The sequence below is a fragment of the Stegodyphus dumicola genome, chromosome 8, assembly GCF_044657685.1.
Source record: "Stegodyphus dumicola isolate Sdum_Otavi_A_Nest chromosome 8, ASM4465768v1".
Taxonomy (NCBI): domain Eukaryota; kingdom Metazoa; phylum Arthropoda; class Arachnida; order Araneae; family Eresidae; genus Stegodyphus; species Stegodyphus dumicola.
The window spans coordinates 42,330,946-42,358,075 of record NC_140775.1 but is presented as its reverse complement, the minus strand read 5'-3'; the positions used below and the strand labels follow the sequence as shown (position 1 = coordinate 42,358,075).

Sequence of the window (27,130 nt, the reverse complement as noted above, 5' to 3'; positions counted from 1 at the left end):
CATTCCTGATATTGGATATCCTTATCTTGAACTTTGTACTGTATATAGACCTGTGGCAGTTAAGGGGTTAAATAGTTCTACATTTTTATGGTCCTCAAGAGTTCTTAAAAATCCTCAGGTTGTTTGAAAGCGATTTTTGTTCCTTAAAAGTCCTTCATTTTGCATGAACTCACCAAATGGTCTTTAATTTTGCTGCTTTGAATTTTCTATCTTTCTTCTAGGACTGCCATTCTGAGTATGATTTAAAATTTTGGATGAATATAGAACTCAAAGCACATGGCTTATAACAGAGCTATCTCGAATTGGCCTTGTAAACCACAAAGAAAAATCAGCCGCCCCATAATGAAAATTTCAGGTTGCTGGATTGCCTTTTCATGCAGTCTTTTAAGATAGGTGTTATCAACAAGAATTTGCCAAAACAACAAGCAGTCTGTTTACATTTAAGAAAAAAAAAAAGTCTTAACCTTGTCCCGATGGCTATGCTTCAATGTATTGTGCTGAAAGTGTGACCTTCAAGAAGGCAAACGTGTGATTTTCATAAAGATCATGCTTTCAAACATTGTAATCAATGAATCTGAAAATTACTAATGTCACAACTACAGTTGTTAATGATACCCATGGAACCATTGCTGGTGGTAGTGCAACAACTGGATTTAAATTTTTCAACAATATTGAAAATCTAGAGAAAAGTTCTCCACTTCTAATCATTCAAGATGAAATGCAGGAATTAAAACACAATAATTATAAATGGGTGGTATTTGCTCTGACGTTCCTTGCCAGGATAGAGATCGACATTGCTTTACTTTGGAGAATTCTGTGAGGAGATGAGGCCCTTTTTCACCTAAATAGGACCTTTAGTGAGCATCCAAACAATCTTATGCAGTTGAGGCACACCAGATTTTCACATAAGAGTGTTTTTGGGGGGAGAACATTACTATCAAAGTGCTGCAGACCCATACTTATACCTAGAAAAGGTTCCATGATGTGCTAACTAATTTTGTGATTTCACAATTTAAATTTAGACAGGTTGCATTAACACACTATAAACACATTTTACAGGAAGCTTATGATGATTTTTCTCTTAGTATTTAGAGAATTTCTAGAAAAAGCTGGAAAACAAATTTATTTAAATTTCTATTTTGATTTCCAAAGTCTTTCTCATGACATTTTTCTTCTCTCTCCTGTATTTTTGCTCTTTTCACTAGGCACAGGATGGGAAAATTATGAAAATGATTATAATCTAGTCACTCAGACAGGCATCTGTGGGAAAAAATTCTATTTTAATAAACACATTGAAGGTTGATAATTAAAACCTTCATATTATATACTTCAGTGCACCATATGTCATTTCTGAAAGTTTTCTGGAGTTATTCCTAATATTGATATACAAAAATAAGAATGGGAACTTTTTTTGTGGATTCTAAATCTATTCAGATTTTTAGAACAACAAAAATATTTAACTAAATCTGAAAATTCAAAGATAAAAAGAGACATTATTGGAAAAGAATTTAGTTATACAAATCAAAAGAAAACTATTTTTCAAAGGGATATAATTGAAGATATTAACAAATTTGCATATAAAGCAAAGACCAACAGAAACGTTGACTTGTTTTTTAAAGTAAGTGAAATTGGATAAGGTTTTATAGAAAAGGAAATGGATATAAATTAGCTAAAATGTTTGGGAAATTTTCACATTAAGGTACATGAATGATATAGATTTATATTTTGTAGCTTTACTGTAATAAATTATATATGGAGTTATCTGTTACTTTGAACTGCAAAATTTCTTTCAGTTCTGATTTTAGTAGTACTTTTTAATGAATATTTTTCATTGAATAAAATAAACATGAATGAAAGAACTTTTTAACTGTGAAAATGTAAATCTCCCTTAAAATATATGTATATATGTTACTATTTTAAGTATAAAATATGAGCATTTAAGGAATTTTGTTGAAGTATATTATGCATAATGCATCTTGCATATACTTATGTTTTATTCTTAGAATAGTATTTTAAAGGTGAAGTTGCTTGCATAGATAATTGCTTTAATTTATTCAGTTCAAATTTGCTGTTAGGTTCTTAATTTTTTCCATTAATGGTCCCTAAAAGCTCTTAATTTCTGTATACAGAAATACCATATTTCCTCCCCATTTTTACATATTTTATTGTTTACAATCCAGGGGGGGGATTATGCAAAACATTTAATATCCAAAGGATACAGTTAGAATATGAACATAAATGAAAAGTTATCGGGGATAAACTACTGGTAACTTTCACAATATTATTTCTTTAGAAGAAACCCACATTCCAGTTAGAATAAATTGTAAGGTCAATATTACTGTATCTAATAAGGTAGCTTCAATTCTTTTCAGTAATTTCAATCTCACCTGCTCTTATTGTTTTCTGTGTTCCTCCATAGGTCATACATAAATATTTACAGAAAGTAAATGTACAACTGACTCAGCAAAATCATAGGTTGAATGTCTGCTCATGTTTGCTTTGATTTGATGGGTCGGTTGTATTATGTTGACTTAAAATTTAACAGTTAGAAGAAAAGAGTTGTAAGGGTTGACCTTTACCGTAGTTTGTGAGGGTTTGTTTTGTTAGTAAAATAAAAACAGTCACTGTGTGGATGAATCCATTTTGGGGAAGCCTGTTGTTCTCTAAACACATAGAAGAAGGGGAAAATTATGCAAATATTTTTAAACTTTTAGAACCTGGTGCCAAAAAACTATGGGAGGAGAAATACATTAGAAACGAACTCTGGCAGCTATTGCTAGTTTATAAATGGAAAGAATTTGATTATCATGTTTAGTTCATTTCAAATTTTAATCTATTATTATAATAAAGTGCTATTTTTGAATAGTGTGCTGTTATGTTATTCTCATTGCATTGATCTTGTTCTTGACAGTGTATAATTTTTATTAGTTTCCAGTGAGAAAATTTATTTTTTGAATAAGTTTTCCTATTATTTTTATTTGTTGCCTAAATCATATTTTACTTTTTGAAATTTTCTTACAAGTTCAATTTTTTCTTAGTTATTATAATAATTGCTCTGTTTATTACATCAGTGAAATTAAGTGTTTTTCAATTTTATACAAAATGAAAGGAGAAAAAATACCCTTTTACAGAAAAATATCGGTTTTTCCCCCCTGCCCATTTTTAATTTTATTATGTTTGCGAATGCTGTTAGTGGGATTTATATTAGTTTTCCTTATAAAAGTTTAAGTTAGTGTATAAGGATATCTGCATAATTTGATGCCGTACCTTTATATTTCATTGCATATATATGCATGCTAAATGCATTTTTTATGCTTTCGGATTAGTGTATTTGAACTTATAAAAGGCTGAACGATATAATTATGTAATTCAAGTCTAGTAAATAAATCTTTTATTTCAGTGTGTTCTATATCTTTGGTCGCTGAAGTTGAATCATCCAACCACAGTATTTTTATTAAGAGGAAATCACGAGTGCAGGCACTTAACAGAATATTTCACCTTTAAAACAGAATGTAAGTATAATTTTCTATTTCAAATATTTTTTTTAAAAATTGTTTATTGAATTTTTTATTGTGTTTGTTAATTTCCTAATTTGGAATTGATGTGAAACAAATCACTAAAAAAGAAGTTATGGGCTTCTGCATTTATTTGAAACTGTATAAGTACTGAGTTACTTAGAGAGAAAAAAAATTAAACTGAATTTGTCATATCACTGTTTTAAAAGAAGCATTTTAATAAAAAATTCAAATAAAACTGATTATTAATTAGCTAATAAACACATACGTGGAAAAAAAAAGATTTTTCATCTAAAAACATATTGTTACAAAATGTACAGGTGTGGTGAGATGGCTTCCCCGCACGGTAGTTTTGGTGTTGCCATAAAATGGCAAAGAAAGGCAGGATTGCCACATTTGGTGAGAAATCGCCCATTTGGAGACATTTGGTGATAAAATTGGCGATATACCATGGACGGATGGAGAACCTTTTGGAACGAATTCTTGCTGGTTTAGCCCAGAATGTTCTCAAACACAAGCCGAAAGCTATATAAACCCTGATGGTCTGCAGTCAGTAGTATCGAGAGTGAGTGTGTCTCGTCTAGCGAGACAATCTCTGCAGAGTCGATCGAGTTGACAGCCGGGCAGCGAGTGCCGAGTGGGTCGTCGAGTGCACCGAAGGAGTCTGTTAGTGCATCATCGAGAGAGCATGTTGAGCTCCGGGAATGACTGAATCGAAGAGTCAAGAGCCATGCTCTGTGTGTCGTCGATTGCATCGCGAGTTGTAGTGTGGAGAGTCTCGAGTGTATGTGGAGTTCCGAGAACGACGAAGGAGAGTCGAAAGCTGTACTCTGGTGTTTTGCAGTGAAGCTATCTCCACTGTTATTGCCTGACAGTGTGAAGGCTGTCTCGCTGATTGTTCCAGCATGTTTATAGTAGATTTTTTACGACTGTAAAAAGTGTTATTGGAGCTGTCCTGATTAATATTGGCTAAATAAAATGTGATTCGATACTTCATCAAGTGTCGTCGTTATTCACTCCAAATCTACGAACCCCGTACGAGCGTGAAGGAAAAAAATAACGTTACAACTGGTGTCGGGAAGAGAGAAAAATGTAAAAATATTTATTAGATGAAGAAAGCTATTTTCTGACTTTTGTCTTTGAAATAGGATATAGATTGTTTGAATTAATAACTCGATGCATGAGCCAAAATATAAAATTATTTTAGTTTGTAGAGTCATTAGGATTTTTTTTTTATGTCAGTAAACTGAAGAAATGAGGAATGCACTCGCTGGGACTCGCACCAGAACCTCTCGAATAATTGCTGTGTGTTCTACAATTACACCACGAAGGCATTTAGAAAAGAGGGAGAAAATGCCTTATATACATCCCCTTTTAAAGGGCGACTGGAGATTAGAGAACCCAATTTCAAAATCTTAGTGGTGAAGAATCATCATCCACCAGCTTTTAGTTTGGGTGGCACTGTAGAAAAATTAGGATTTTTTTAAAATCCTGAAAAAATGAGCAATGCCCTCACCGGAACTTGAACCAGGACCTCTCGAATAGGTGCTGTGTGTGCTACTGTTACAAATGTTACTTTCTGTATGCCATGAAGGCATACAGAAAGGAGGGCAAAAATGCCTAATAAGTTGAATATTAGTTGCTTGTAGGAAAGAAATAGCTCATTTGTGTCTGTTTTGTGTGGAGCCATGGTAGAAAGGCATAGATTTATATAATTTGACATGTGAGTTTTGTTTCTTCCACAATTGAATGAAAATTTTTAATTTAATTTAAAAGGACATTTTATGAGATTTTTGCACACATCCCTGCTTAACAATGATATTGATCATTTCAGAATTTCAATTTTGCAGCATTAGTTAGATCCAAAAATAATGTCCAAATGATGTTATTTTGAACCTCTAACTTAATTTATTTTCTTTTGGGGAACCAAAATCTGTTACCTTATTTTGAAAAGGAATCAGCAAAAATTATTAATTAGGCAATTTTTCTACAAGTTGTTTTTAACATTTTGCATTTTCAGGTTTTGCAATAGCTGGTTTTATTGTTTTGGTAATCATATGATTTTTATTTCTTAGCTTATTGCATGTAGTCATGTATTTGGTTGCTGTGTTGTGGATAGAAAAAGTTCTATATCCTAGTACTCAGGCACCAAGTTCTAGTAACACAGTGGTCCAAAATTTGAAATAATTGAATATGAGGATGTAAGTTTGAATCCATGAAAAACTGTAAACTTTACAAAATTATTTAGACAGTACTTTTGTACATTGTTTAAAAATTAATCATCATTATTATTGCTTTCACTGGTATGGACTCTTTTTAGTTCTTTTACATAACATCTGGAACTAATCTCCCTCTCACTCTCTAAACAGTTGGTCATTAATATATAACAAGATGGATACAAGCATTATTATTTATTAGGAGAAAGTTGTTACTGATTATGCCCATAAAAACCTTGACATACGAATCAAGAACCTCATTTCTGTATACTTCAACACTTATAGTAAAAATGTGCACTGGTAAAAATGTGTAGGTCAGTGTGGCGATTCAGAATAAAGCCCGGCCATACCATTTTTTTACTGTGCCTTTCATGTTTGTTTTTAGGCTTATTGCATGTATCTTCCTTCTTGCAAAACTGTATGTAATATGCCTGAAATTGCTTTCCAATACAAATGAGAGTCATCTGTAAATAGAATTTGGCTGCCATTTAAAGAAGTTTGTAAAAAACCCTGTTCATGTTGACACCTAAAAACTGTTTTATTAGTTCCAAAATACAGAATGGACTTCTAAAATGTTATTTAAAAACTTAATTACGATTGCTTAAATTACGTTTTAGATTAATTTAATGTTGTGCATTAACTGCTATGAAATGACTTTCAGCTGCAGAAGTTGAGAAGAATTTAGTTTTATTGTAACTTTAGTATGGAAAATAATTTTTATATTTTTATTTAGGATTTTGAAAAATAAACAAAATTTATCAAAATGATTCATTTTTTACTTTTTTTAAATTTTAATCATATATTGAGATTAATTTGTTCCTTTTGGATTTTAAAAAACTGGTTATGAACAAATATTACATTTTGTCAAAAATGTTTGGGCAATTATTTAACTTCAGAGTCGAAGTAAAATAATGTAATTTCTTTTTTGTAAAAATTTTCAACTTTTATACTAAAGAGACTATTTATTAAGCAATGATACTGTTGTGAAAATATTTGAATTCTTATAAGCAAGTGCATAATATGTGCTGTTCTTTTTGTTTTCATTTGATATTATTCTATAATAGATATTCATTTTTGGTTAGTGCATAGTGAACATTTTGTTATTCACTTAGTCTTCTTTTGGTTGGAATTAATATTTTGATTTATCTGCCCATAATGTTCAGTCACTTTCTGTCTGCCAGCATCATTTGTGTAAATTTTATTACTTGCTGTCAGCTTCTTTTGCAGTTTTGTTAATAATATTCAAATCAAAATAGATTTCTATAGAAAGAAATTGTAAAACCATACTAGGCTTTTAGCATATCTTAATTTTTTCATAAAAAAGTTATTATATGAACACCACTTACTATAACATTTTGATTATGCATTACAAATATGAGACAGAAATGTCGGAAGTTTATGTAAATATTTTAAATAAATCAAATACTCAATGCTGGCAGAACAGGCTTGCTTACAGTATACCAGTTGATGAATATGTGGGCAGATTAAAATCATTTATGTGTTGCTGACTGAAAATTGCTCCCAAATGAAGTCATGTTAACATGAAGTTAGTTGATATGATTGAATTTCCAAATACTGTATATGTAAAACCATAGGCTTTCAAAATTGTACATTTGTCATAGGAGCTGGTAATCAATTGAATTATGTTAATGTGACATTGGCAGATAATTACTGGGAAAATAAAGTTACATTAAGATGATGCTAGTTGATAATTCCTGGCTTGCAAAATCATTAATTCACAATAGCGGCCAATAATTGCTGGCTGTGTAAAGTGATATTTGTATGATATTGTCTAATGAAACAGGATAGTGCTGTTTTATGGCAGCTTTAACTGAATTATAGTTCCTTTGTTAAATGCCTTAATTTATGAATTTATTTTATATTCATGTTGTAACAGGATATGAAACTCTTAGTTCTGAAGAGTGTAAAAAATTTGAAAATATCATTTCAAATTATGTCAGTTTTAAGCATAATTGAGCTAACAAATATTGACCAAAATGTGCATGGCTAAAATTATTTATTAGAAATTTTGATTTAAAATACTAATTTATTATATTTTAACTCTAAGTAATTATTATAATTAAAAAAATTCTTAATAATGTTTATAATATAATAAATTATTCGAAACAACTTATTATATTAAATAATTTATTATACTATAAATGTTATAAGACTTTTGTACTTTGTCCTCATCCTAGTGATGTAAATATGGGTATGACTGTGTGAATGTTCAGGCAGTTATTCTATAATTGTTTTAAATGTGTGCTAAAAATACTGCGGAAGAATAAATTATCTGCCAATTATGAGCTTTGTGTGTAAAGTGAAATTTAATTGAAGTATTTTTGTGAAAAATATTTCATCTGGGTGTTATCATGTGAAGAATTTTTTTGAAATGATCATTTCATTGCAAAATGTTATCTCTTTCACATCGAGAGAGGGCGAAATCTCTTTTCCTCCAACATCGAACACGCCAGTGTCTACAAATTCCTCCTGGAATGCTTTTCCCCCCCAATGACAAATTGAATACTCTACAGTGCTAACAATAAACTACTTAAGTAAAGTGAGAACTTCTTTCTTGGACGCTTTCACCCTGTGTGAAGTTCGCCTTTGGAATGGGATTGCAATTTCGGGCATCAATAGCTAAACATTGACAGTAAACAAGGAAAAAGAAGGTGCATTAAAATAACAGAACTACTTTTAGTCACTTATGATTATGTTTAATCAAACTGAAATTTTTATTGTCTTATAGTCATGAGCACAGGGAATGCTTTGTGCCGCAACGGTTATTGGACAAATGAATGCAAGTGTTCTTACTGAACACTGTAGCTGGAGTTTGGATTAAGTCTTAATCTGTAAGGGATTCTCATCACACCAGTTTCATTATGTTGGAAAATATTTATTTAACAACTGCAGCATTTTAGTATAAAATTGTATTACACTATTTTGTCAAACTTGCTTGCTGTTTGAAGTAAACTAATTATAATTTTTGGAACTACTCTTATATGCGCCCTCAGGTTGCCAAACATTTTTGGTGAGAAACTCCACGCCACCATATTACTACTTAAATTTTATGTCTACATTTCAAATTTTAAGCCTAAATTTTTTCCGAAAACGCGGTTTTCACACATGCAAAAACCACGTTTTGAAGACACAATTTAAGCTAAAAATCCGAAACAAAAAATTTAGATAGCAAAAACATAAAGTTTCTAACTAAAAATATTTGACAAGAATCCATGTACACAGTGATACGTTTTAACTTAAAAAACATCTACAAATTGCACATTCTAGGAAGCGAAAGAATGTACGAACTATGCACACCTTGCTTCAATAAATTAACATAACAACAATAAATTTCAAAGGATACCATGTACACATCATTCTGTTTAAACTTAAAAAAACATCTACGAATTGCACAATCTAAGCATTGCACACAAATCAACCAAATAAACTAAACTGAATTACAAACAATTCAAAAAACAAGTATAACAACAGAAGTTCATATTAAAAAAACAATGAACATAACATTCTACAAATTAAAAACAGTAACATAAAATGCACTTACCATAATACATGGCTAACTAAAATTTCGCCAGTCACACAACGTCTCCGAACAAAAGTGTCACGATTTTGCTATATCACATGTCTTTCTGAGATTCAAAATTTCGGAAGTAACGATAAAAACTTCCTCCAAAGATAGCTTACGCCACGAAAACCACAATCCAAATCTTAAACTTCGCTAATAGCCACATACTTTAACAGCAACCATTTAACTGCAAATCCACACAAAAACTATCAGAAATGCCCTTCTTCTTATAGCAGTTTTGCATTTCAGACTCCATTTTAAAAGTCTTACAGAAATTCCAAAAATACACTTCAATCCTCATAACCCATGAACAGAAGACTCGTTAACAACTTCAATATTGTACCCTTTAATACTAAATTTAGTTTCTACACAATCTAAATTATGCTACTGAAATCTTAGGAATCTTAGGAAGAAATTAGGAAGATTATTTCAAAGCTGCACTGAGTAATTTTACTTAATACTTATAAAATATGGCTATATTATGTGAAGTTACATAAATCCATTAAATGTATTATTCAATTCCTGGCTATATATAAAAAATTTCTTAAAATTATATTCTCATTGGTTTTCTTTTATTTTTACCTGTATTTTTAAATAGGTAAAATAAAGTATTCTGAACATATTTATGATGCTTGTATGGATGCCTTTGACTGTTTACCTCTATCTGCTCTAATGAATCAACAGTTCCTTTGTGTTCATGGAGGTCTTTCACCTGAAGTGCACAACTTGGATGACATTAGAAAAGTAATATATTAATATTTTATATAAGTACATCTGGAACTGTATTTTGATTCTTGTTGGAAGTGTGATAATGATAAACTAATAGCTAAAATATGCCTTTGAGTGGTCTTTCAAGTCCATTAAAGGGAAGACCAGTTTACTATTATTATATATTTTTTAAATGTTTGTGCATATGCCTATTGAACAATAGAGCGTGGTTAAAAAGGCCAGTGTCCAATGCTGTCAAATGTCTGCATATAACTTTTGACTTACAGTGCTGACTGGAAAATTTGACAAGAATATAAACAACCAATAACACAATTTTAAATTGGTGACTTTATCGTTTGCGCCGGCAAAACGGAAAAGTACCGAAATTTTAATTGGAATATGAATGCTTCTGTAAGTTTTTTTTTTTTTTTTTTTGTTTTGTTTTGTTTTGTTTGTTTGTCAAAATATATTAAACATACCATTTTATCATAGTAAGTTAAATTATATTAAAGATGCATGATATTTTTAAATTAGCTACTATGCTACAAGTGGATAATAGTTTGTCTTTGATTCCAAAATATATTTTTTAATGTAAAGTATCCAGTAAGTTATTGGAGCTTTTATTTTTATTCTGGCGAGTTATATGTGCTTTTATTTTTCTTATTTCAGTGAATTATTGGTGCTATCTTGTAAAATATTACTTTATGTCCAGTTTGCCTTAACAACATGATGCTTATAAGTAAAGAGAATATAATTTTCAGCTTTTTTGAACTAAAATTCTTTTTTGAACAAATTTTTGAAGTAAAATAAAGTTAGTTCTATTGTGCACCTCCCTTTTTGGTTATAATCGACTGCACCAAAAGTATATATATGTACATACAGAGTGCACCGCCATGATACGGAATCACATAGCAATGCAGAGTCAGAAATGCTTTCCTAACACACTGGTGTACACAGATACATCAGAAATTAAAAAAGATGCTAGGTAAGTTAATAGTCGTTTCAACAATAAATTTTCATGAACAAAAGTAACTCGAGTCAAAGGTAGTGCTTGATTCCAGGCATATCTCGAATTTCCATGGCAGGTATTGCGATTTGTGCAAGCAACTACTTGGTGTTGTCAACGAGGATGTCTGAAATCAGTGTCTTCGTATGTCACCATAAAAAGAAATCAAGACATAATAGGTCTGCGAGCGGGCCAACACTTCCAATCCACTGTTGCCCAAACCTAACGTTTAGGTGGCTGCAAAAGTTATGGCTGAAGTGGGCAGGGGCCCCATCATCTGTAGTCTGTTGCATTGATGCAGAAATGTGTTTGTCATCTAAAAGTTGTGACCTGATTTGCTGCTCAAAGATCAAGTAGTTACAACTGCTTAGACGAAAAGGCAACTACGATCTAATGAGGTGATCTCCCACAGTGCCACACCAAACATTAACTGAAAAGTGACTTGTGTTGCATGAGGTTTCTGTCCTGTCCAGAGGTGGGCATTATGTACATTAAATATTCCTTCCCTTGTGAAGGATGCCTCATCGGTGAACAACACATTAATGGGGAAACAGAGATCTGTAGTACACTTTTCAAGATACCATAAGCAAAAATTGTGCAAAAGCAATAAAGTTGCATAATCACCCGGTCAAAGCAACTAGATATACTGCATGCAATACGTATGCATTTCGTTTTCTTTGAGAATCCTCCAGATGTTGGAACAGGAATCCCCAGCTGTGTGCGCTATACTTTGCATACTCAAACTTGGATCCTCCCATACCTGATGTAACACATTCTCTTTGATGTCCGGAGTCTGTGCATATCGTGACTGATTCATGGCAGCTCTTTGAGAGGAACCTGATTCAGTTAACCTCCAGTTCAGCCTTGCAAAGAAATTATGGCTGGGTGTAGGCCGCATAGGATGTTGTTCTGTGTACAGGTGCCATGCAGCTGTCACATTACAATCTACAGCTCCATATGCCAAAATGCATATCAGCTTACTTCGCATTTGTATAATTATTCATCCTACTAATTGTGCATCCTTATGCGAGATGACAATTTCCTGCAAGGACTTTCAGAACTTCCGCTCAATGCCATCTACCATGTCAGAAAAGCATTTCAGATCATGCATTGGTATATGATTCCAAGTCGTTGTGGTGCACCGTACCCTTTCTGGAAGTTCTGAAACATGGTACTGAGAAAACCTGTGTATACCTGCTCTGTTACTTGGCTCGGTGAACTCAGTTTTTTTTATTCTTGTATGTTGGTACATTGTGCCTTTTTTTGTGCATTTGTTCTTATGTTTCGGATAAGCTTTTTATGCCTTTAGTTAATCTACATGCAATAGTTGTAGAATTATCACAAATTTAAAAGTTGTTTAAGTGCAGCTAAGCCTAATGTAGCAGCTATATTTATTTACATTTGAAACTTAGCAGAATAGTGAATTAAGTCAGTTTCTGCACCTTCAGTGTCTTTTTGCCAGATGGAACCAAAAGGAAACTTTCAGTTTTGTGCACTGAAGAATCTGCTTTCTTATTGCTGGCTGCATTGTTTGTTTTTCATAGAAACTCTAGTTTTAATTATAAGAATTTAAAAAAAAATTGTTTTAACTGTATTTGGGGTTTTATGTTTTTCCATATTTTTCAATTTTTAATGAAGATATTTTGAGTTTTTAAGTATCCGCGAAATGAGAACTGAATTAATTAAATGAAAAATATATCACCAATTAAATTTGAGGAAATAAGTTTAAATGAAATACAGCAAAAAATGTGTATAATTTAACAGGCCGTACCAGTCATAGTGTCCACATCAGTTTTTTTTTTTTTTTTTTTTTTTTTTTTTATTATTATTTTATTTTATTTTATTTTTTATTCTTAGAAGCATACAAATGCAAAAGTTTTGATCTTCAGTTTGTGTATGGCTCTTGAATATGATGAGCAAATTTAATATGAAATAGCCTTAGTTAAGTTTTGTCATGCGAGTGTCATACTTTTTTTTTAATCATGAGTATAAAATTTTCCAAAATATTAGTATAGGAACTGGAAAAGGCATATAAAAAATAGATTTTTTTTATTTTTGCAAAATTGACTTTTTTAAATTAAAAAATGTCAAAACATGAATATCTGCATCATTAGAGCAAATTTTTTTTTTTACTTGGAAGTATATGTTTACAATCAATGATTGTGAAAAATTGAAAGAACCACACATATAAATGTAACAAATTATTATGATTATTTTAAGTTGCCAAAAAATATGTTTAAAAATATCATTGTTCTGATTAATGTGCTCATATGTTAATGTCTGTAATCTGGTTTCCACCAGCAATTAGTGGATTAAAGCAGAAATATTTCTTTGTTTTTATTCCCTGTGAACTGGTAACTGCAATGGGTGTTCTTGGTTTTCTCTGTGAAGACCTTGAATACAAACCAATTGCCCTTGAAAAATGCTCTGTAATTGAATCTCTTCTTTGATAGATAATCTATAGACGAATTAAATAAACCAAACAAAAATTCCATAGTCTTTAATTCAATCATACTGGTGATTAGTTGTGTTGTGGGAAATTAAAGCATTCTGAAGTTTTGTTTTTGTCTCCCATCAAATTATTTTTCTAAATTTCAGTTGGATCGTTTTAAAGAACCCCCTGCATTTGGACCTATGTGTGACCTGCTATGGTCTGATCCATTAGAAGATTTTGGAAATGAAAAGCACAGTGAACACTTCAGCCATAATAATGTTAGGGGTTGTTCATACTTTTACAGGTAATCAATATGCATGCAGATTATAGAAATTGCAAATTAGAGAAAACACTGTAAATTTAAAGTATGAATGCATTTTTTTAATGTATGGATTTCCTTGAAATAGCTGCAACATGTCAACATAATATCATTATACTTTGACTGTTGTCAAGTCATATATTGTAGGTGCATTATAGCAAATTTAGAAGAAATTGGTACTTAAATGTGTATGCATATTTATCATAAGTTTTAAAGTAATCTTTTTTTTTTTTTTTTTTTTTTTTTTTTTTTTAAATAGTTATGCAGCATGTTGTGAATTCTTGCAACAGAACAATTTGTTATCTGTAATACGAGCCCATGAGGCACAAGATGCTGGGTAATTGTTTTTCATTCTTTTTATAATTAGCATAATTATATGTTTAAACAAAATGCATATTAATGTCAATTTTGTACATGAATGATTTCTGCATAATAATGGAAATCAATGTGAAATATTTAAAACTGTGATTAAAATTCAGAGCGAAAATAAATAACGTAGGAATATATTGTAACCTTTGTTTAAACTATCTTTGCTAGTCTTTAAAATATATAAAAAAGTGGTTGTCTCTAGCCCTAATACCTGGCTATAACTATCATACCTAAATGTAAAGTTTGACAAAAATATTTTATTATGGGCAGCAACTGTTTTACTGAATACTTTTGCCAATCTTTTCTATGCAGAACTTTTTTAGGAATGTCAAACATATTATAAAGCTTAGTACAGTACAAAGTCCGAAATCCGGACATCCATTATCCGGAATGATCTAAATTCCAGACCTCAAAGCCACAAACACTTTTTTTTTTTTTTTTTGTATGCTTTACGCATGCTCATTTGATTTTTCCTTCCCTAATAAAACGTGAATATTTTCATTTAAAAATTACGATTCTTAATTTCACTTAGGTACTAAATAAAATGCCTTGTTATGGAAAAACAATCATGTAAGCATAAATTTGTGACATTAATAATTTGGCTCCGTAGCTGAGTATCTGTTTGGCATACATCTCAAACCGAAAGATTCACCTATTTTATATCCCCGACACCGACCTGGCGAGTCATTATTTATTATATTTTGCTTTCAGCACCGCATGTTTATCAATACATGACAGCTTCAGTAATAACTCATGCAGTGATGTCTAAACTATTTTTTTTTATATATTAGTAATTGAATAACAAGAGTATGGCAATCTTTTAAGGTAACATTATGCTTGGTGATGATTATAGATTTTTAAATACTCTAAGAAATGTTGACGAAGAAAAATTCAACAAAAATCTCTTGTCATATGCTAATGAAACTCATAGGCCAAAAGATTACATTTAGTGCTATTTTAATTAAGAATAACTGATATGTTATTCACCATGAACCCATAAACAGTGGCAGAATATGTTCTTACCGGATAACAGAATTTTAGGAAGACAAAAGTTTTGGAATTTGCAGAAGCACTGAGCAAAATTAAGGGATGAGAAGTTTTTTTATAATGCAAAACTTTCATAATCAGAAAACATTCATGACCTCGAGCATTTAAAGGAGTAACGATTTTCCCCATTTATATATTGTGCAAATAAAAGAGCACGGATGACACAAACGTTAATGAATGGATTGGTTTGAAAATCGAGGCTCGACAACATTTGAGTTCTGATGACTCAAAAATAGTCCTGATTTTAGACAACTGTTTAGCTCATACTTCATTTAAAGTTTCAGTGAAAGATAATGTATCCGTATTATTATTCCCTCCAAATTGTACGTCTGTTATTAAGCCTATGGATATCAAAATAGTGCGTGCACTGAAATGCAAGTATAATTGCAAGTATAAGCATTGTTAAAATCCATGTTAATTTTCTTGAACAATGGCAAGACCATTCAAGAATTTTTAAAATATTTTAGCATAAAATCTGCTGTGTGGAGCAAAAATTGTGTAAAGAATTGTCTCCAGATATGTTAAAAAATGCTTGGCATTATTTATGGCCAGCTACCATATTTCATGGTAAGGACGATGAAGATGATAGCCACGAATTTGAAGGTTTTTGGATATCGCAAACTAAAGGAGAAGTGATAATAAATGAGGATGATAGTTATATCATCTTCATTTATTGCAGATTTATTATAAGTTTTTCATTCGATGACATTGCCCCAATCATCAATCAATAAGCGACAAAATCTGTAGTATGGTTCTAGATCCAGAAAATTACCACTACCGATAGTGAAGAAAGTGACAGAGAGGTAATTGAAAACGAAAAAATTTCGATTGACAAGTTAGTCGGTATTCTCAACACAGCAATTGCAGGACTTAAACAGTGGAACTTTGTAACTGAACAAGAAATTATGTCTGTTTATAAAAATTAAAGAGAAAGTATTAGCACAAAAAACGAAGCAACTTAAACAACTTACATTGAAAGAAATGTTTGATAAACAAATAAATATTATTATTATTATTATTATTATTTGTAAATTTTGATACCCGTTAGATCATACTTGCTCTTTATTTCATAGCTAATAACTTCATATTTTTAATTGTATAATTTCTGCATGCCATCTTACCAGATTTAAATTGATGATCTAATATCCGGAAAAATCCCAAATTCGGAATCGCCGAAGTCCCGACGAGTCCGGATTTCGGACTTTGTACCGTATAAGCTTTTATCTTTAAAATATGGCGAAGAGAGCATCCGTTGTGCTTTAATCAGTGGTGTAAGCTGGCCAGTCTTGTGCCGTTAGTTCTGTTTGCTGGTGCAGAATCTTGGTGGAAGATCCATTCATGGTTTCCAAAGTTTGTGACCAAATCTTCCGAAATTTGCTTTCAGTATTTTTTTTTTTTTTTTTTTTTTTTTTTCCGTATTAATCTACAAAAATGTGGTGTTTTTCCAACCAGCATGTTTTATCCCAAGCCATGACTGGAGCCATTGACAAAGTTCTACAATGTTAGCAAGTCAGCAAGCATCCATTAATCAGATAACTGTAATTATGCTTATGGTAAGCTTGCTCTTCAATGAAACATTTTGCATTAATAAAACAAATTCCGTCCATCATCAGGAGCTCATCACATCTTAGAAGTTAACATATTTGATTTTGTATGTTAGTATCTGAATATTTTTCGTGATAGAAATAGTTGTGGCGAAGTCCTTCCAAAGTTTTGGACCATTATGTTATATTTTTTATACTTGATAAATATATCAATCACCAACATTTGTAGATTTTGCTATAGTGTGAGATGTAAGGTTTTTAATTTATCTTGTGTGCTGTTTGGCAAAACATAATATTTTCAAATTATTGTTTAAACTTAATCAAGTGAGTGATTTAAAAGCAATTCAGTTCTTTGTAATTTAAATCTTTCTTTATATATAATTTAACTGGTACAGTTTTAAATATGTTCAGTTTGCAGTATATTCCAACTAATAATTTTATGAATGTAGTCCTAAGAGAAAAGGGAAAGAAATTGCTATTTGATTTTGGTATGCAGATTTCCGTCTAGAAACAGTTTTAAATTATAACAAATCTGCTAGTTTAAAATAAGCTACTCGAATGTGAAAATGTTATGTAGTAAAATGGATGGTAAAATAAAAATATGGTATGGAAAAAAGTTTTTTTATATTCCTCTCTTATAAAACCATGGTACTCTTAGCATATGAAAACACTGTATCAACTCTTCATGAAACCTAAGCTCTTTAAGTCAACATTCTCCAAACTTTGCCTCTGAGAAATCTGTAAAATGTTTTTTGGGGAGAGAGGTAGGGGCAAGGAGGGGGACCCTTGTCATCCAGAGGAATTAATTTTAAAGTAATGAATATGTATATATTTCGAAATGAAACGAAAATCATTATGATATTCAATGACATTTTCTGTTATTAAAAAAAAAGCTAATTATGTAAATGTTTAACTTTGCATTCCACATGGTATTCAAAATTCTATTGAACTTTGATTCTCATTTGCAAACTCATTAAGGAATTATTGCATGAAATTGTTCATAAACAAACATGATACAGGCTGTTGTTATATTATTACTGCTTTTCATACTATAATGTGATATTCTTCTATTGTCATTAAATTAAATTGTGCATATTCTTTTATTGGGAATTAAGAATAGACAATTATATTGCAATGTAAATTTAAAAAAAGGTCAAGAATTGTGCTATTCATAAAACCTTATTACATTCTCTTTAAATATATTAGTTTTATAGAAGTATTTTTTAATTTGTATTTTTATATCATTTAAAATATTTGAAGTCATAATGTTTTTGTAATTGTTATGTTAATTTCCATTCAGTTATTCTTCAGTTTAAAATTATTTATGTGTTGGGTTTATTGGTTGCTAATATTCTCTATCATTGGCAAACTTTTCCTTTTTTTCTGATAGTTGAATATTGGGCATTAATTACTGCTTTAATATTTCAAGGTGAATTTCTTCCTAATCATAGTTTATTTTTAAAGCCTTTCCCTCTGCCTTTAGATAAACTTGCCGTTGATAATAAAATAATTTTGCATTGATTACATCAGCCTGTTGAGTATGGCTGTTTTTAAAGTTTTGCCTTTTCAAAACATAATAGTTTTATACTTTCCTTTTGTACCTTTACTTACAAACCTTGATCATATTTCAGTTATCGAATGTACAGGAAGAGTCAGACAACTGGCTTTCCATCCCTCATCACTATATTTTCTGCACCTAATTATTTGGATGTTTACAATAACAAAGGTATTAAAAATCTTTTCCCCCCTTCATTATTTCAACATTATCATATAAACTCTTTTTCCAAATGTAAAGACCTTGATATGTTACCTTTCAATATCATGTTCATCGATTAAAATGTTTGCTTATTTTATCTGTGAAATATATGTGATAACTTACATTTTGTATTTTTAAAATTTTAGTTTTAAAAATATGTATTAAATTTATATAAAAAAATTATATAAGAAAAATATAATTTGTTTTCATATATATATTTAATTTGTTTTCATTTGGAATTTTATCAAATAACTGCTTATGTAGCTAGTCTTCTGTCTGGCGTGCATTGGATTGGTGAGTCAGACTGAAGACTAAGCACACAAATTGGTAAGTCTTAAAAAAAGAAGATGATTTTATACATTAGAATAAAATTAAGAAAATAGACTTTTAAAATGCGATATGGATAAAAATCTATATAAGATGAAAAAAATTATAAATGATATAGCGGATTTCATTGAAAATAATTTTAAATACCAGCTAATTATTAAACTTAATTTAATTGTTTTATACAGTAAACTCAAAAAGGAGGTAAATTGAATGAAATGTCTATTAAATGCAAGATCTCTCCTAAAGGGGAAAACATTTATAAAATGACCAGAAGACTTATACATTAAACCTGATTTCTTGGCAAATAATTCTTCTTGCCAGGGAAAAGAGAGAGATTAATAAGTAAATAAAATCTATATAGAAGAAAGAATTCCAAAATGTCTTATAATAACTTTTTTATTTTTATTTATTGTTGTTTTTATAAAATTCTTGTTTTTGAAAATAACAAATGCTGCTTTTTATAATTTATGAAAATTTCAAAATTGTAAAATACTGTTTTTTTCTCTTCTGTCTGTTGCTGCACACAGTAAAGTTCCGAGATGTTTAGTTTGTTTGTTTGTAAGGTTGCAATTGAGCTTATACTTGAATTTGAGTCTTACAACCTTATTAGACAACTAGTAGGTTATCACTACATCTGAAAATAGTATGACAAAGATTTGTAAAGGTTAAAACAACCTTTTATTTGACTGTAAGCATAAAAGGCATGACTTGTGCTACAAATGAACCACTGTTTGTAGTGATTTAAACTAATCAGTAACAGATACTTAAATTTAAAAATTGATAAAGGTAGTCTAAGACTGCATGGGCAATAAAATAAGCTTTAAGATGGCTTAACTAACTTTACCTGTATGTAAGTTTAAAGCAATTATGTGCAAGAGAATGTAAAAGCTGGGATAATATCTTTCAGATAGAGCTAGCAAATCTAGCAGTGTTTCACAAATGCCAGAAACTCTCTCACACTGACATCCAAAACCTTCAGTTTAAATATAAAGCGAATTTGCATTCAGGTGAGGAATGCGGAAAGAAGTTATGTAAAGATAAAAAATCATAGTAACTAGTTAATTAACATTAAAACTTTACTTGTTAAATGATGACATATGCAAAAAATCATTTCAACCTTAAATTTTTAAAAAATCGACTTTTTGAAAAATCATTTTCAATGGCATACTATCATAATGTGGATGACATATATTTCAAATTTCACAGCTCTGAGTTACAAATCAGCCTGTTAGTCTGAGTCTGTCTTAATGATTTGCATCAACTCATAGATTCTTCATTTAATTATAACAGATATGAAATTCCTATGTCATATTTAAATTGATTTGAAAAAGCGTACCTAAGTAAATGTAAGGAACTGGAGAATTATCTCATGTTTTCTTTAGTTTAGCAGTTTTATTTTATTTTTCTGCACAGAGTTATAATTATGCTTTGTTATTGGGAAAATACTGTCTTTAACTTTATGCTGATTTCCATCTTGTGAGAACCTAAGGTACATTTCTTTTGAATTGTTATTGCAAATGTCATAGTGAACGCTGAACACTAACTAAATCTGAATAACTACATGAGTAATTACTACATTATGTTCAGTATTCTATTTTTTATACTTTCTGAATTTGGATGTTTATTCCAAAAATTAAATGTGATTTTTTAAAAACTAGGTAAGCCTTACCAGCAGACATGCACTAAGATCACTGAACATTGGTAATTTGACCTGGATTCATATTATGGTGAATGGTTTAGTTGCATGGGAATTTCATATTTTTCCCATGTGTAATGTGAATATGAGTCATTTTTCCTCAAAACGTTCTCCACAAAAGCATCTTTTCTCCTAGCCAGATAGATCTTGAGTGTCTTATCATAATCCAAAAATATGGTGTTCATCCCTAGAAATAATTAATTTTAAAAATTTCATCAACAGTATGTTTTTAGATGACATGGACTCTACTAATTTCAGGATACAATTTCTCCACTTTTTTTTATCTGCATTGCTGTTACAATTTTTTGTTGTAAGCTCATATCTTTTTCTTAAAATAGTAGTTCGATTTTGGGGGGCCAAAAATAGCAGTACATGCAATTTAAATGATCTATTCAATAACGTGTTGTGCGACCTTTAGTCTGCGAAACAGTTTCAACTCACCTTGATGTGTATGCCATAAGACTGAAGACATGTACCTAATCTCTAAGCAACGGTCTTGCAAATTTGAGATATTCTGACATGGTGATGTTTGATCTCTGAGCTCTTGCTACATAACATCCCAAAATGTGCTCTATCTGGTTAAGATCCAGTGAGTTAGGTGGCCAGGACATTAATTGGAATTCATCCTTTTGTTCCTCGAACCACTCCAACACAATCCGACCCTTGTGACATGGAGTGTTGTCCTTCAGGAAGATTCTATTTCCACTTTGGAAGACAGATGCTATGTAAGAGTGCAACTGATCCGCAGTAATGTTCAGATATTCGGCAGCTTTCATGGTCTGTCCTACCAATACTAATGGTTCCAGAGCTGCCTATGAGAACGTTCCCCAATGCATAATACCACCAACAACAACCTGTGTATGACCTGCTGTTTTGGGGAATGCAATGTGTCGCCTAGAAGATGGCCTACCCTGACATGACCGTCAACATGATAAATGAGAAATCATGGTTCATCCGACTAGGCAACTGTCTTCCACTTATTCGTGGTTCAGTCTCAATGTTCCTGGGCCCACTCCAGGCATAGTTTACAATGATGCTTGGTCAGTAGAGGCATATGAGTGGGACATCTGATATGCAGTCCCATATCCAAAAATGTCTGCTGAACGTGTGTGTACCGAAACGCTTGCACTTGGACCTGCTTCGCATTGGGCTGTCAAATGAGCCACAGTCTGGTGCCTATTTTTACCAAACTAAGAGGGACAGTGTCTGATGTCCCTTTTCTTTGATGATGCATTACCATCCAACACCTTGGTGTCTACTGCTAGCTTCACCGTCATTAATACACTTTGCATAAATACTAACAATGGCAGAAATGCATAAATACTAACCAGTTGTGCAATTACTCGGCCATTACGATTTGGCCTGCATCAAATTTGCATACATCAGCAGCCTTTCCCATCACTCACAAAAGTCCAAGAATGATTTCTTACCTTCTCCAAGGCAGCAATTAAATACCATTCCCACTTAATTAATTGCCTTCCACGTCATCCAGACAAGTTCATTGAAAAATGTGGGGATGGTCATAATGTTTTGGCTCATCAGTCTGTGTGTGTGTATAAGCGCAGGACAGTTATAAAAAATTTGCTTTTAATTTAAGCCTCTTATTATGTTTCTTCATGTATTTATATATGTATACATATGTGTACTGTATATTTTGGTGTATAATGGGCATTTTTAAAACAAAATAAAATCTAAATTTATGGACATGCGTTATGTGCCTGATTTATAAATGACCGATTTAAAAGTAAGGAAAAGATGAGTATATAAAAATTAGATTTCTACTTGTATGTAAATTCTGTTTATTTAAAAAAAAATGAGAGACCTTATGAACTTAAAAATTTCATTATCAGATAACATGGAAAGTTCATATTCGTCTTCATTACATCTTCAGGTATATCATTGAATGACTCTGCATCTTGGAAAATTTATCTTTGCATATTTACTCCTAAAAGAAAGGCTAGATAAACTGTATTTCTGTTAAAACAAATGCAAAGGACTACCGATAGAGAAAACATCCGATTCCGCAAATTCATTCGGGTCGAGAGTGCATTATTAGTTCAAATTATGTTCCCTTTTTTCTTGATACCCTTGAATAACATTCTTGTGCTCAACTACATTGAATACAATCCAACCTCTTTGCAGAATTTCTCCCTCAAGCATTTCCTCCCACATATATATTATTTGTCAGTATACCATTGTTCGAAAGCCTGTGAAAAATCTTCGAATGAATGACTTCAAAAGATAACAGCATTGCACTTGTATCTTTCAGGTTTCATCATAAAGAAAAGGGTGCACTTATACAGCGAGAGTACCAAAAAAAAAAAAAAAAAGTAGTTTAAAATTATAGGTGTACGTTATATGCTGGAATATATGGTATATAATATTAACAGAGCTTCATACAAAAACTAAAGTTGGAATCACATTAGATATTTTCACATTACCTTATAAGTTATGCATATAATGTGTTAACTGCATGAAAACTGTGATATCAATTTTTTATCTTCATTACTTTATAAATAATAATTTCTAGCAATGAAAATAGACAAGTATTGTTTTCCAGCTCTGTATTTTTTTTTTTTTTTTTTTTTTTTTTTTTTTTTTTTTTTTTTGTGATTTTTGTTTTATGTATTTTAAAAGCAGAATGAAACCTTGGTTCACAAATGCCATAGGTCACAAATTTAAAAAGAAAAATGTTTCTCGAATGATAAACAATGTCTTGAAACATGAACAGGTAAGCCAACAACAAATTATACATAAAAATGAAATGCAGTTAATGCGGTGGAAGAAATGTCTTCAGAATAAAAAGACAGAAGGAAAATATTCCTAGTCACCTAATCAACAAAATTTTTGCAGAATGACGGTAAGATGTAAAGGTTCGTAAAACATTACCATAAACCCTGATAAAGCAGTAAGTCATAGCACAAAGTTTAGCAATAACAATGCATGCTTTAGGAACATTTTAAAACATTCGCAGAAACAAATCACGGGGGACAAATTTGTAATGAGAATTATGCTCAGTGATTCTAAATTAGAACATTATTATTAAGAGATAAGAAGAAAAAAAGTCCCACAAAGATAGCAGCTCTCTAGCATTTTTACCAAATTGGATTTCTCATTTAGAAAATAACATTTTGCACTTTTGGCCTCTTCACCATATTCTGTTTGTACCATGAACTTTCCTTTGCAAAAATACAGTAAAATTTTAAGTTTTCCTATTTTTTTATACCTTTTAGTGTTGTGATAAATATTGTGTAGTGTTAATGTCCATTAGTTTTGTTTTTCCAACTTACATACAATATACTGTTTTTTTTAGTATTCATTTGCGTTGTGGGAACAGGTTAATTCATTGTATATTAATTCCTATGGGGGAGGAAATTATTTCACTTTATGAATATTTTGAATGAAAAATTATATTCAGGGAAGAGTTAAGTCCGCGAACCAAGGTTTCCATATATTCATAATGTTTTGTGTGAAAAAATTTCTAATGTATATAAAATTGTTTGTAGCTGCAGTACTGAAATATGAAAATAATGTTATGAATATCAGACAATTTAATTGTTCTCCTCATCCATACTGGTTGCCAAATTTTATGGATGTCTTCACTTGGTCATTGCCTTTTGTGGGAGAGAAAGGTAAGTTTCTCAATCTCATCTATAGAGCATATTAAAAAAAGGTTGCTACATGCTTCATTTCTATACATACAGATTTAGACACATGCTTCCAGTTAACTCTTTCAATCCTGCTAATGGAGGTTTTCATCTTCATATGTAGAGATTGTTTTACTATTCATTGTTAGGGGACTCATCTAGCATTCTGTTTAAAGTGCTTTCCTGCTCATCTTGTGGATATTTGCTTTTGAATATTGTTTGTGGAATGATTTTATAGTAGGAACTTGCTAATATGTTGCAAGGGAATTCTAACATGCATAAAGAACATTTTGTAGAACCTTCCCCCATTTTTTTAAAAGTTCTAAAATTCCGTGGTTGAAAGTGTTAAGGTAGAATATTTTGTGAAAATAATATTGAGTCTGGGGATGTTAAGTTTTTATAAGTAGTTTTTTATATTCTATCTGTAAGACAAAAAAGCCAATTAGTAAAATATATGATATATTTTAGTAAGTTAGAAAGTTGCATACCTTTATGTGCAAGATTCATCAATATATTTGAGAACGAATTTACTTACTTAATTACCTTTTTGTTGCATATTACTAATCAAAATTACACATTATTTAACATAAAATTTGTTGAATAATATCTAATTTGATATTACTCAAGCAAGCTACAAAATGTAAATTCATTGTCCGGTAATTAATAGGGCTGAAACAATCAGTGTGGATGGAAACAGTCTTTATTACCTTATAGAACTAAATGTTTGTTCTTGATTTATTAATTTTTAGTTCCCCCATGAAAATATAAATTTCTGATACCTTCATAAATTTTGCATGCATGAAATTTTATTCAACCTGTTAAAGCATGATGAGTATTTTGCTTTACAGAGACTAAACACAAAAGTTAGATTTTTCCTCATCCCAAGTATAAAATCATTTTATTAAAATTTTATGTCTTAAATCCAGGAACTTTGTTTCCAGAATTATAAGTCTAGGGCTGAAGTTAAGAAAATGAAGCATACACATCTTCTTGAATGTTTCTTTTATGTGCATATATATATATATTTTCCCCTGATTATGAAATAAAGACTCAGATGAAAAAATTTGCAAAGTTGTCATAAAGCAGATGTAGGACTACTGCTCAAAATTCCAAATACAATTACATGATTCTATTTCAGAGAACATTAGTTACGTGCATATATACACACACAGTTGTATATTCGTGCAATTTCAAGAATTAGTACTGAGACCTCATTCTTCATAGACGTGTTTCTCATTGAACTGTTTTTGACCAACAGAAGTGCCAATAATGGTTAAGATTGATGTCACAAACAATCAAAATCTTTATCATGATTTTATGTAAAGCAGTTAATTCTCAAAAAAAGCTGGTTTAGTTTTTCTGAAGAGGAATATAAGCTAATTACTATTTTCTGTATTTTACTCACATTTTGAAGGGGGGGGATTGAAACCTATTTGCTATAGAATACCATGCAATGGAGTATTTTCAATATTAGGGATACTATTACAAAGAAAATTTATGTTAGTGAAAATGGTATGTGATTTTATTTTAAAATGGATAAACAATAGGGATGCAACATGAAAAATTGTGATAAAAAATTTATATATGTAAAAAATATGCTGTATCCATTTTTTGTATCTAAAAAATACAAAGGCCTTTGTGCTGGGAACAAGTTTGGCAGAATTTTTGCCAGCTTATGTGGTGTTGACGAGATTTCATAATAGGTTAAAATATTTTAATTTTATGTGGTAAAGATATACAAATATGCATTGGCTTTTAAGTTTGAAATACATTTTTTCAAAATCTTGCATATTTTTTAAATACTAGCTTTTCATACAAAATAAATAAATAAAAAATAAAATAAAGTTATTGTTTTTGTAAGTTTAGACTGGAAATTTCTTCTTCTGTTCATTTGGCTTTATATATTCTGTATGCTCAATTATCCATAATATTCATGTTATCTTGTAGAGTCATTAGGTTAATTGGAAGTAGAAAAGATGAAAAATATGCAACTGCCTTTGCCGGGAATTGAACTACGGACCTCTGGAATACCGGCCCAGAGTGCTACCATTACACCACGAAGGCACGCTAGGGAAATAGGAGAAATACCTTATATACTCCCCATTTTAAAGGGTGACTAGGGTTTTAGGGGACCTAGTCGCCAAATACTAAATGCGGAGAATCATCATCCACAACCCTTTTAGTTCGAGCGCCACTTGTAGAGTCATTAGGTTAATTGGAAGCAGAAAAGGTGAAAAATATGCAACCGCCTTCACCGTGAATCGAACCACGGACCTCTGGAATACTGGCTCAGAGTGCTACCGTTACACCACGAAGGCACGCTAGGGAAGTAGGAGAAATACCTTATAATCTAGAATTTGATATTTCGAGCTCCTCCGCAAGGTTGACTTTTATTGCATGTACAAAATATGTTTATGCAATGTACATAAATATATCTGGTTTAATTGGTAAATTACATACTTTAAAGCATTACCTACCTTTAATAAAGAAAGAATTAAGTATACTGTGCAATATACAAAATGTGCACTGCCTTACCATGTATTTTCCTTCTGTTGTTTGTATCAAAATAAGAGATTTTGATACTTTAACATTATCTGCAACAGAGATGGCAGTTTGTGTATTGTACAGTTTTTGTACTCTTTTTCATATTTACTGATAAATACATTTCTAAACCTACCTTATTCTAATTTTAAAAAAACAGTACAACTAAAAAATAATTTAATCTGTAGTTTGCAATATTAAGTACAAAACTATCTTTTTTGCATGCTGTATTTTTCCATCAAAGCTTATACTGGAACAATGAAATATCAATGTATATTTGTGCTTATGACTGGGACTCCCATCAAAAGAAATCGCAATGGCACGTGTGGGTAGTTATGTTTCATCATGTTCGTTCTCACTTCCTACACATTAGAAAATTTACAAACCACCCATTTCCTTAATTTTTTTTAATACATTTCGCG

At 31.0% G+C, this 27,130-nt stretch overlaps 1 protein-coding gene across 2 annotated transcripts in view; it reads left to right on the top strand.

Annotated features, from left to right (window-relative positions):
• Positions 1–27,130, top strand: part of LOC118195994 (serine/threonine-protein phosphatase 2B catalytic subunit 3-like) — a 92,955-nt gene that overhangs the window by 31,882 nt on the left and 33,943 nt on the right. For both annotated transcript variants that reach the window (XM_085821786.1, XM_085821787.1), the window contains 6 exons: positions 3,401–3,512; positions 9,913–10,058; positions 13,627–13,766; positions 14,041–14,118; positions 18,373–18,467; positions 24,027–24,152. In XM_085821786.1, the coding sequence (XP_085677912.1) occupies positions 3,401–3,512; positions 9,913–10,058; positions 13,627–13,766; positions 14,041–14,118; positions 18,373–18,467; positions 24,027–24,152 (697 nt within the window). The remainder of the gene's footprint in view (positions 1–3,400; positions 3,513–9,912; positions 10,059–13,626; positions 13,767–14,040; positions 14,119–18,372; positions 18,468–24,026; positions 24,153–27,130) is intronic.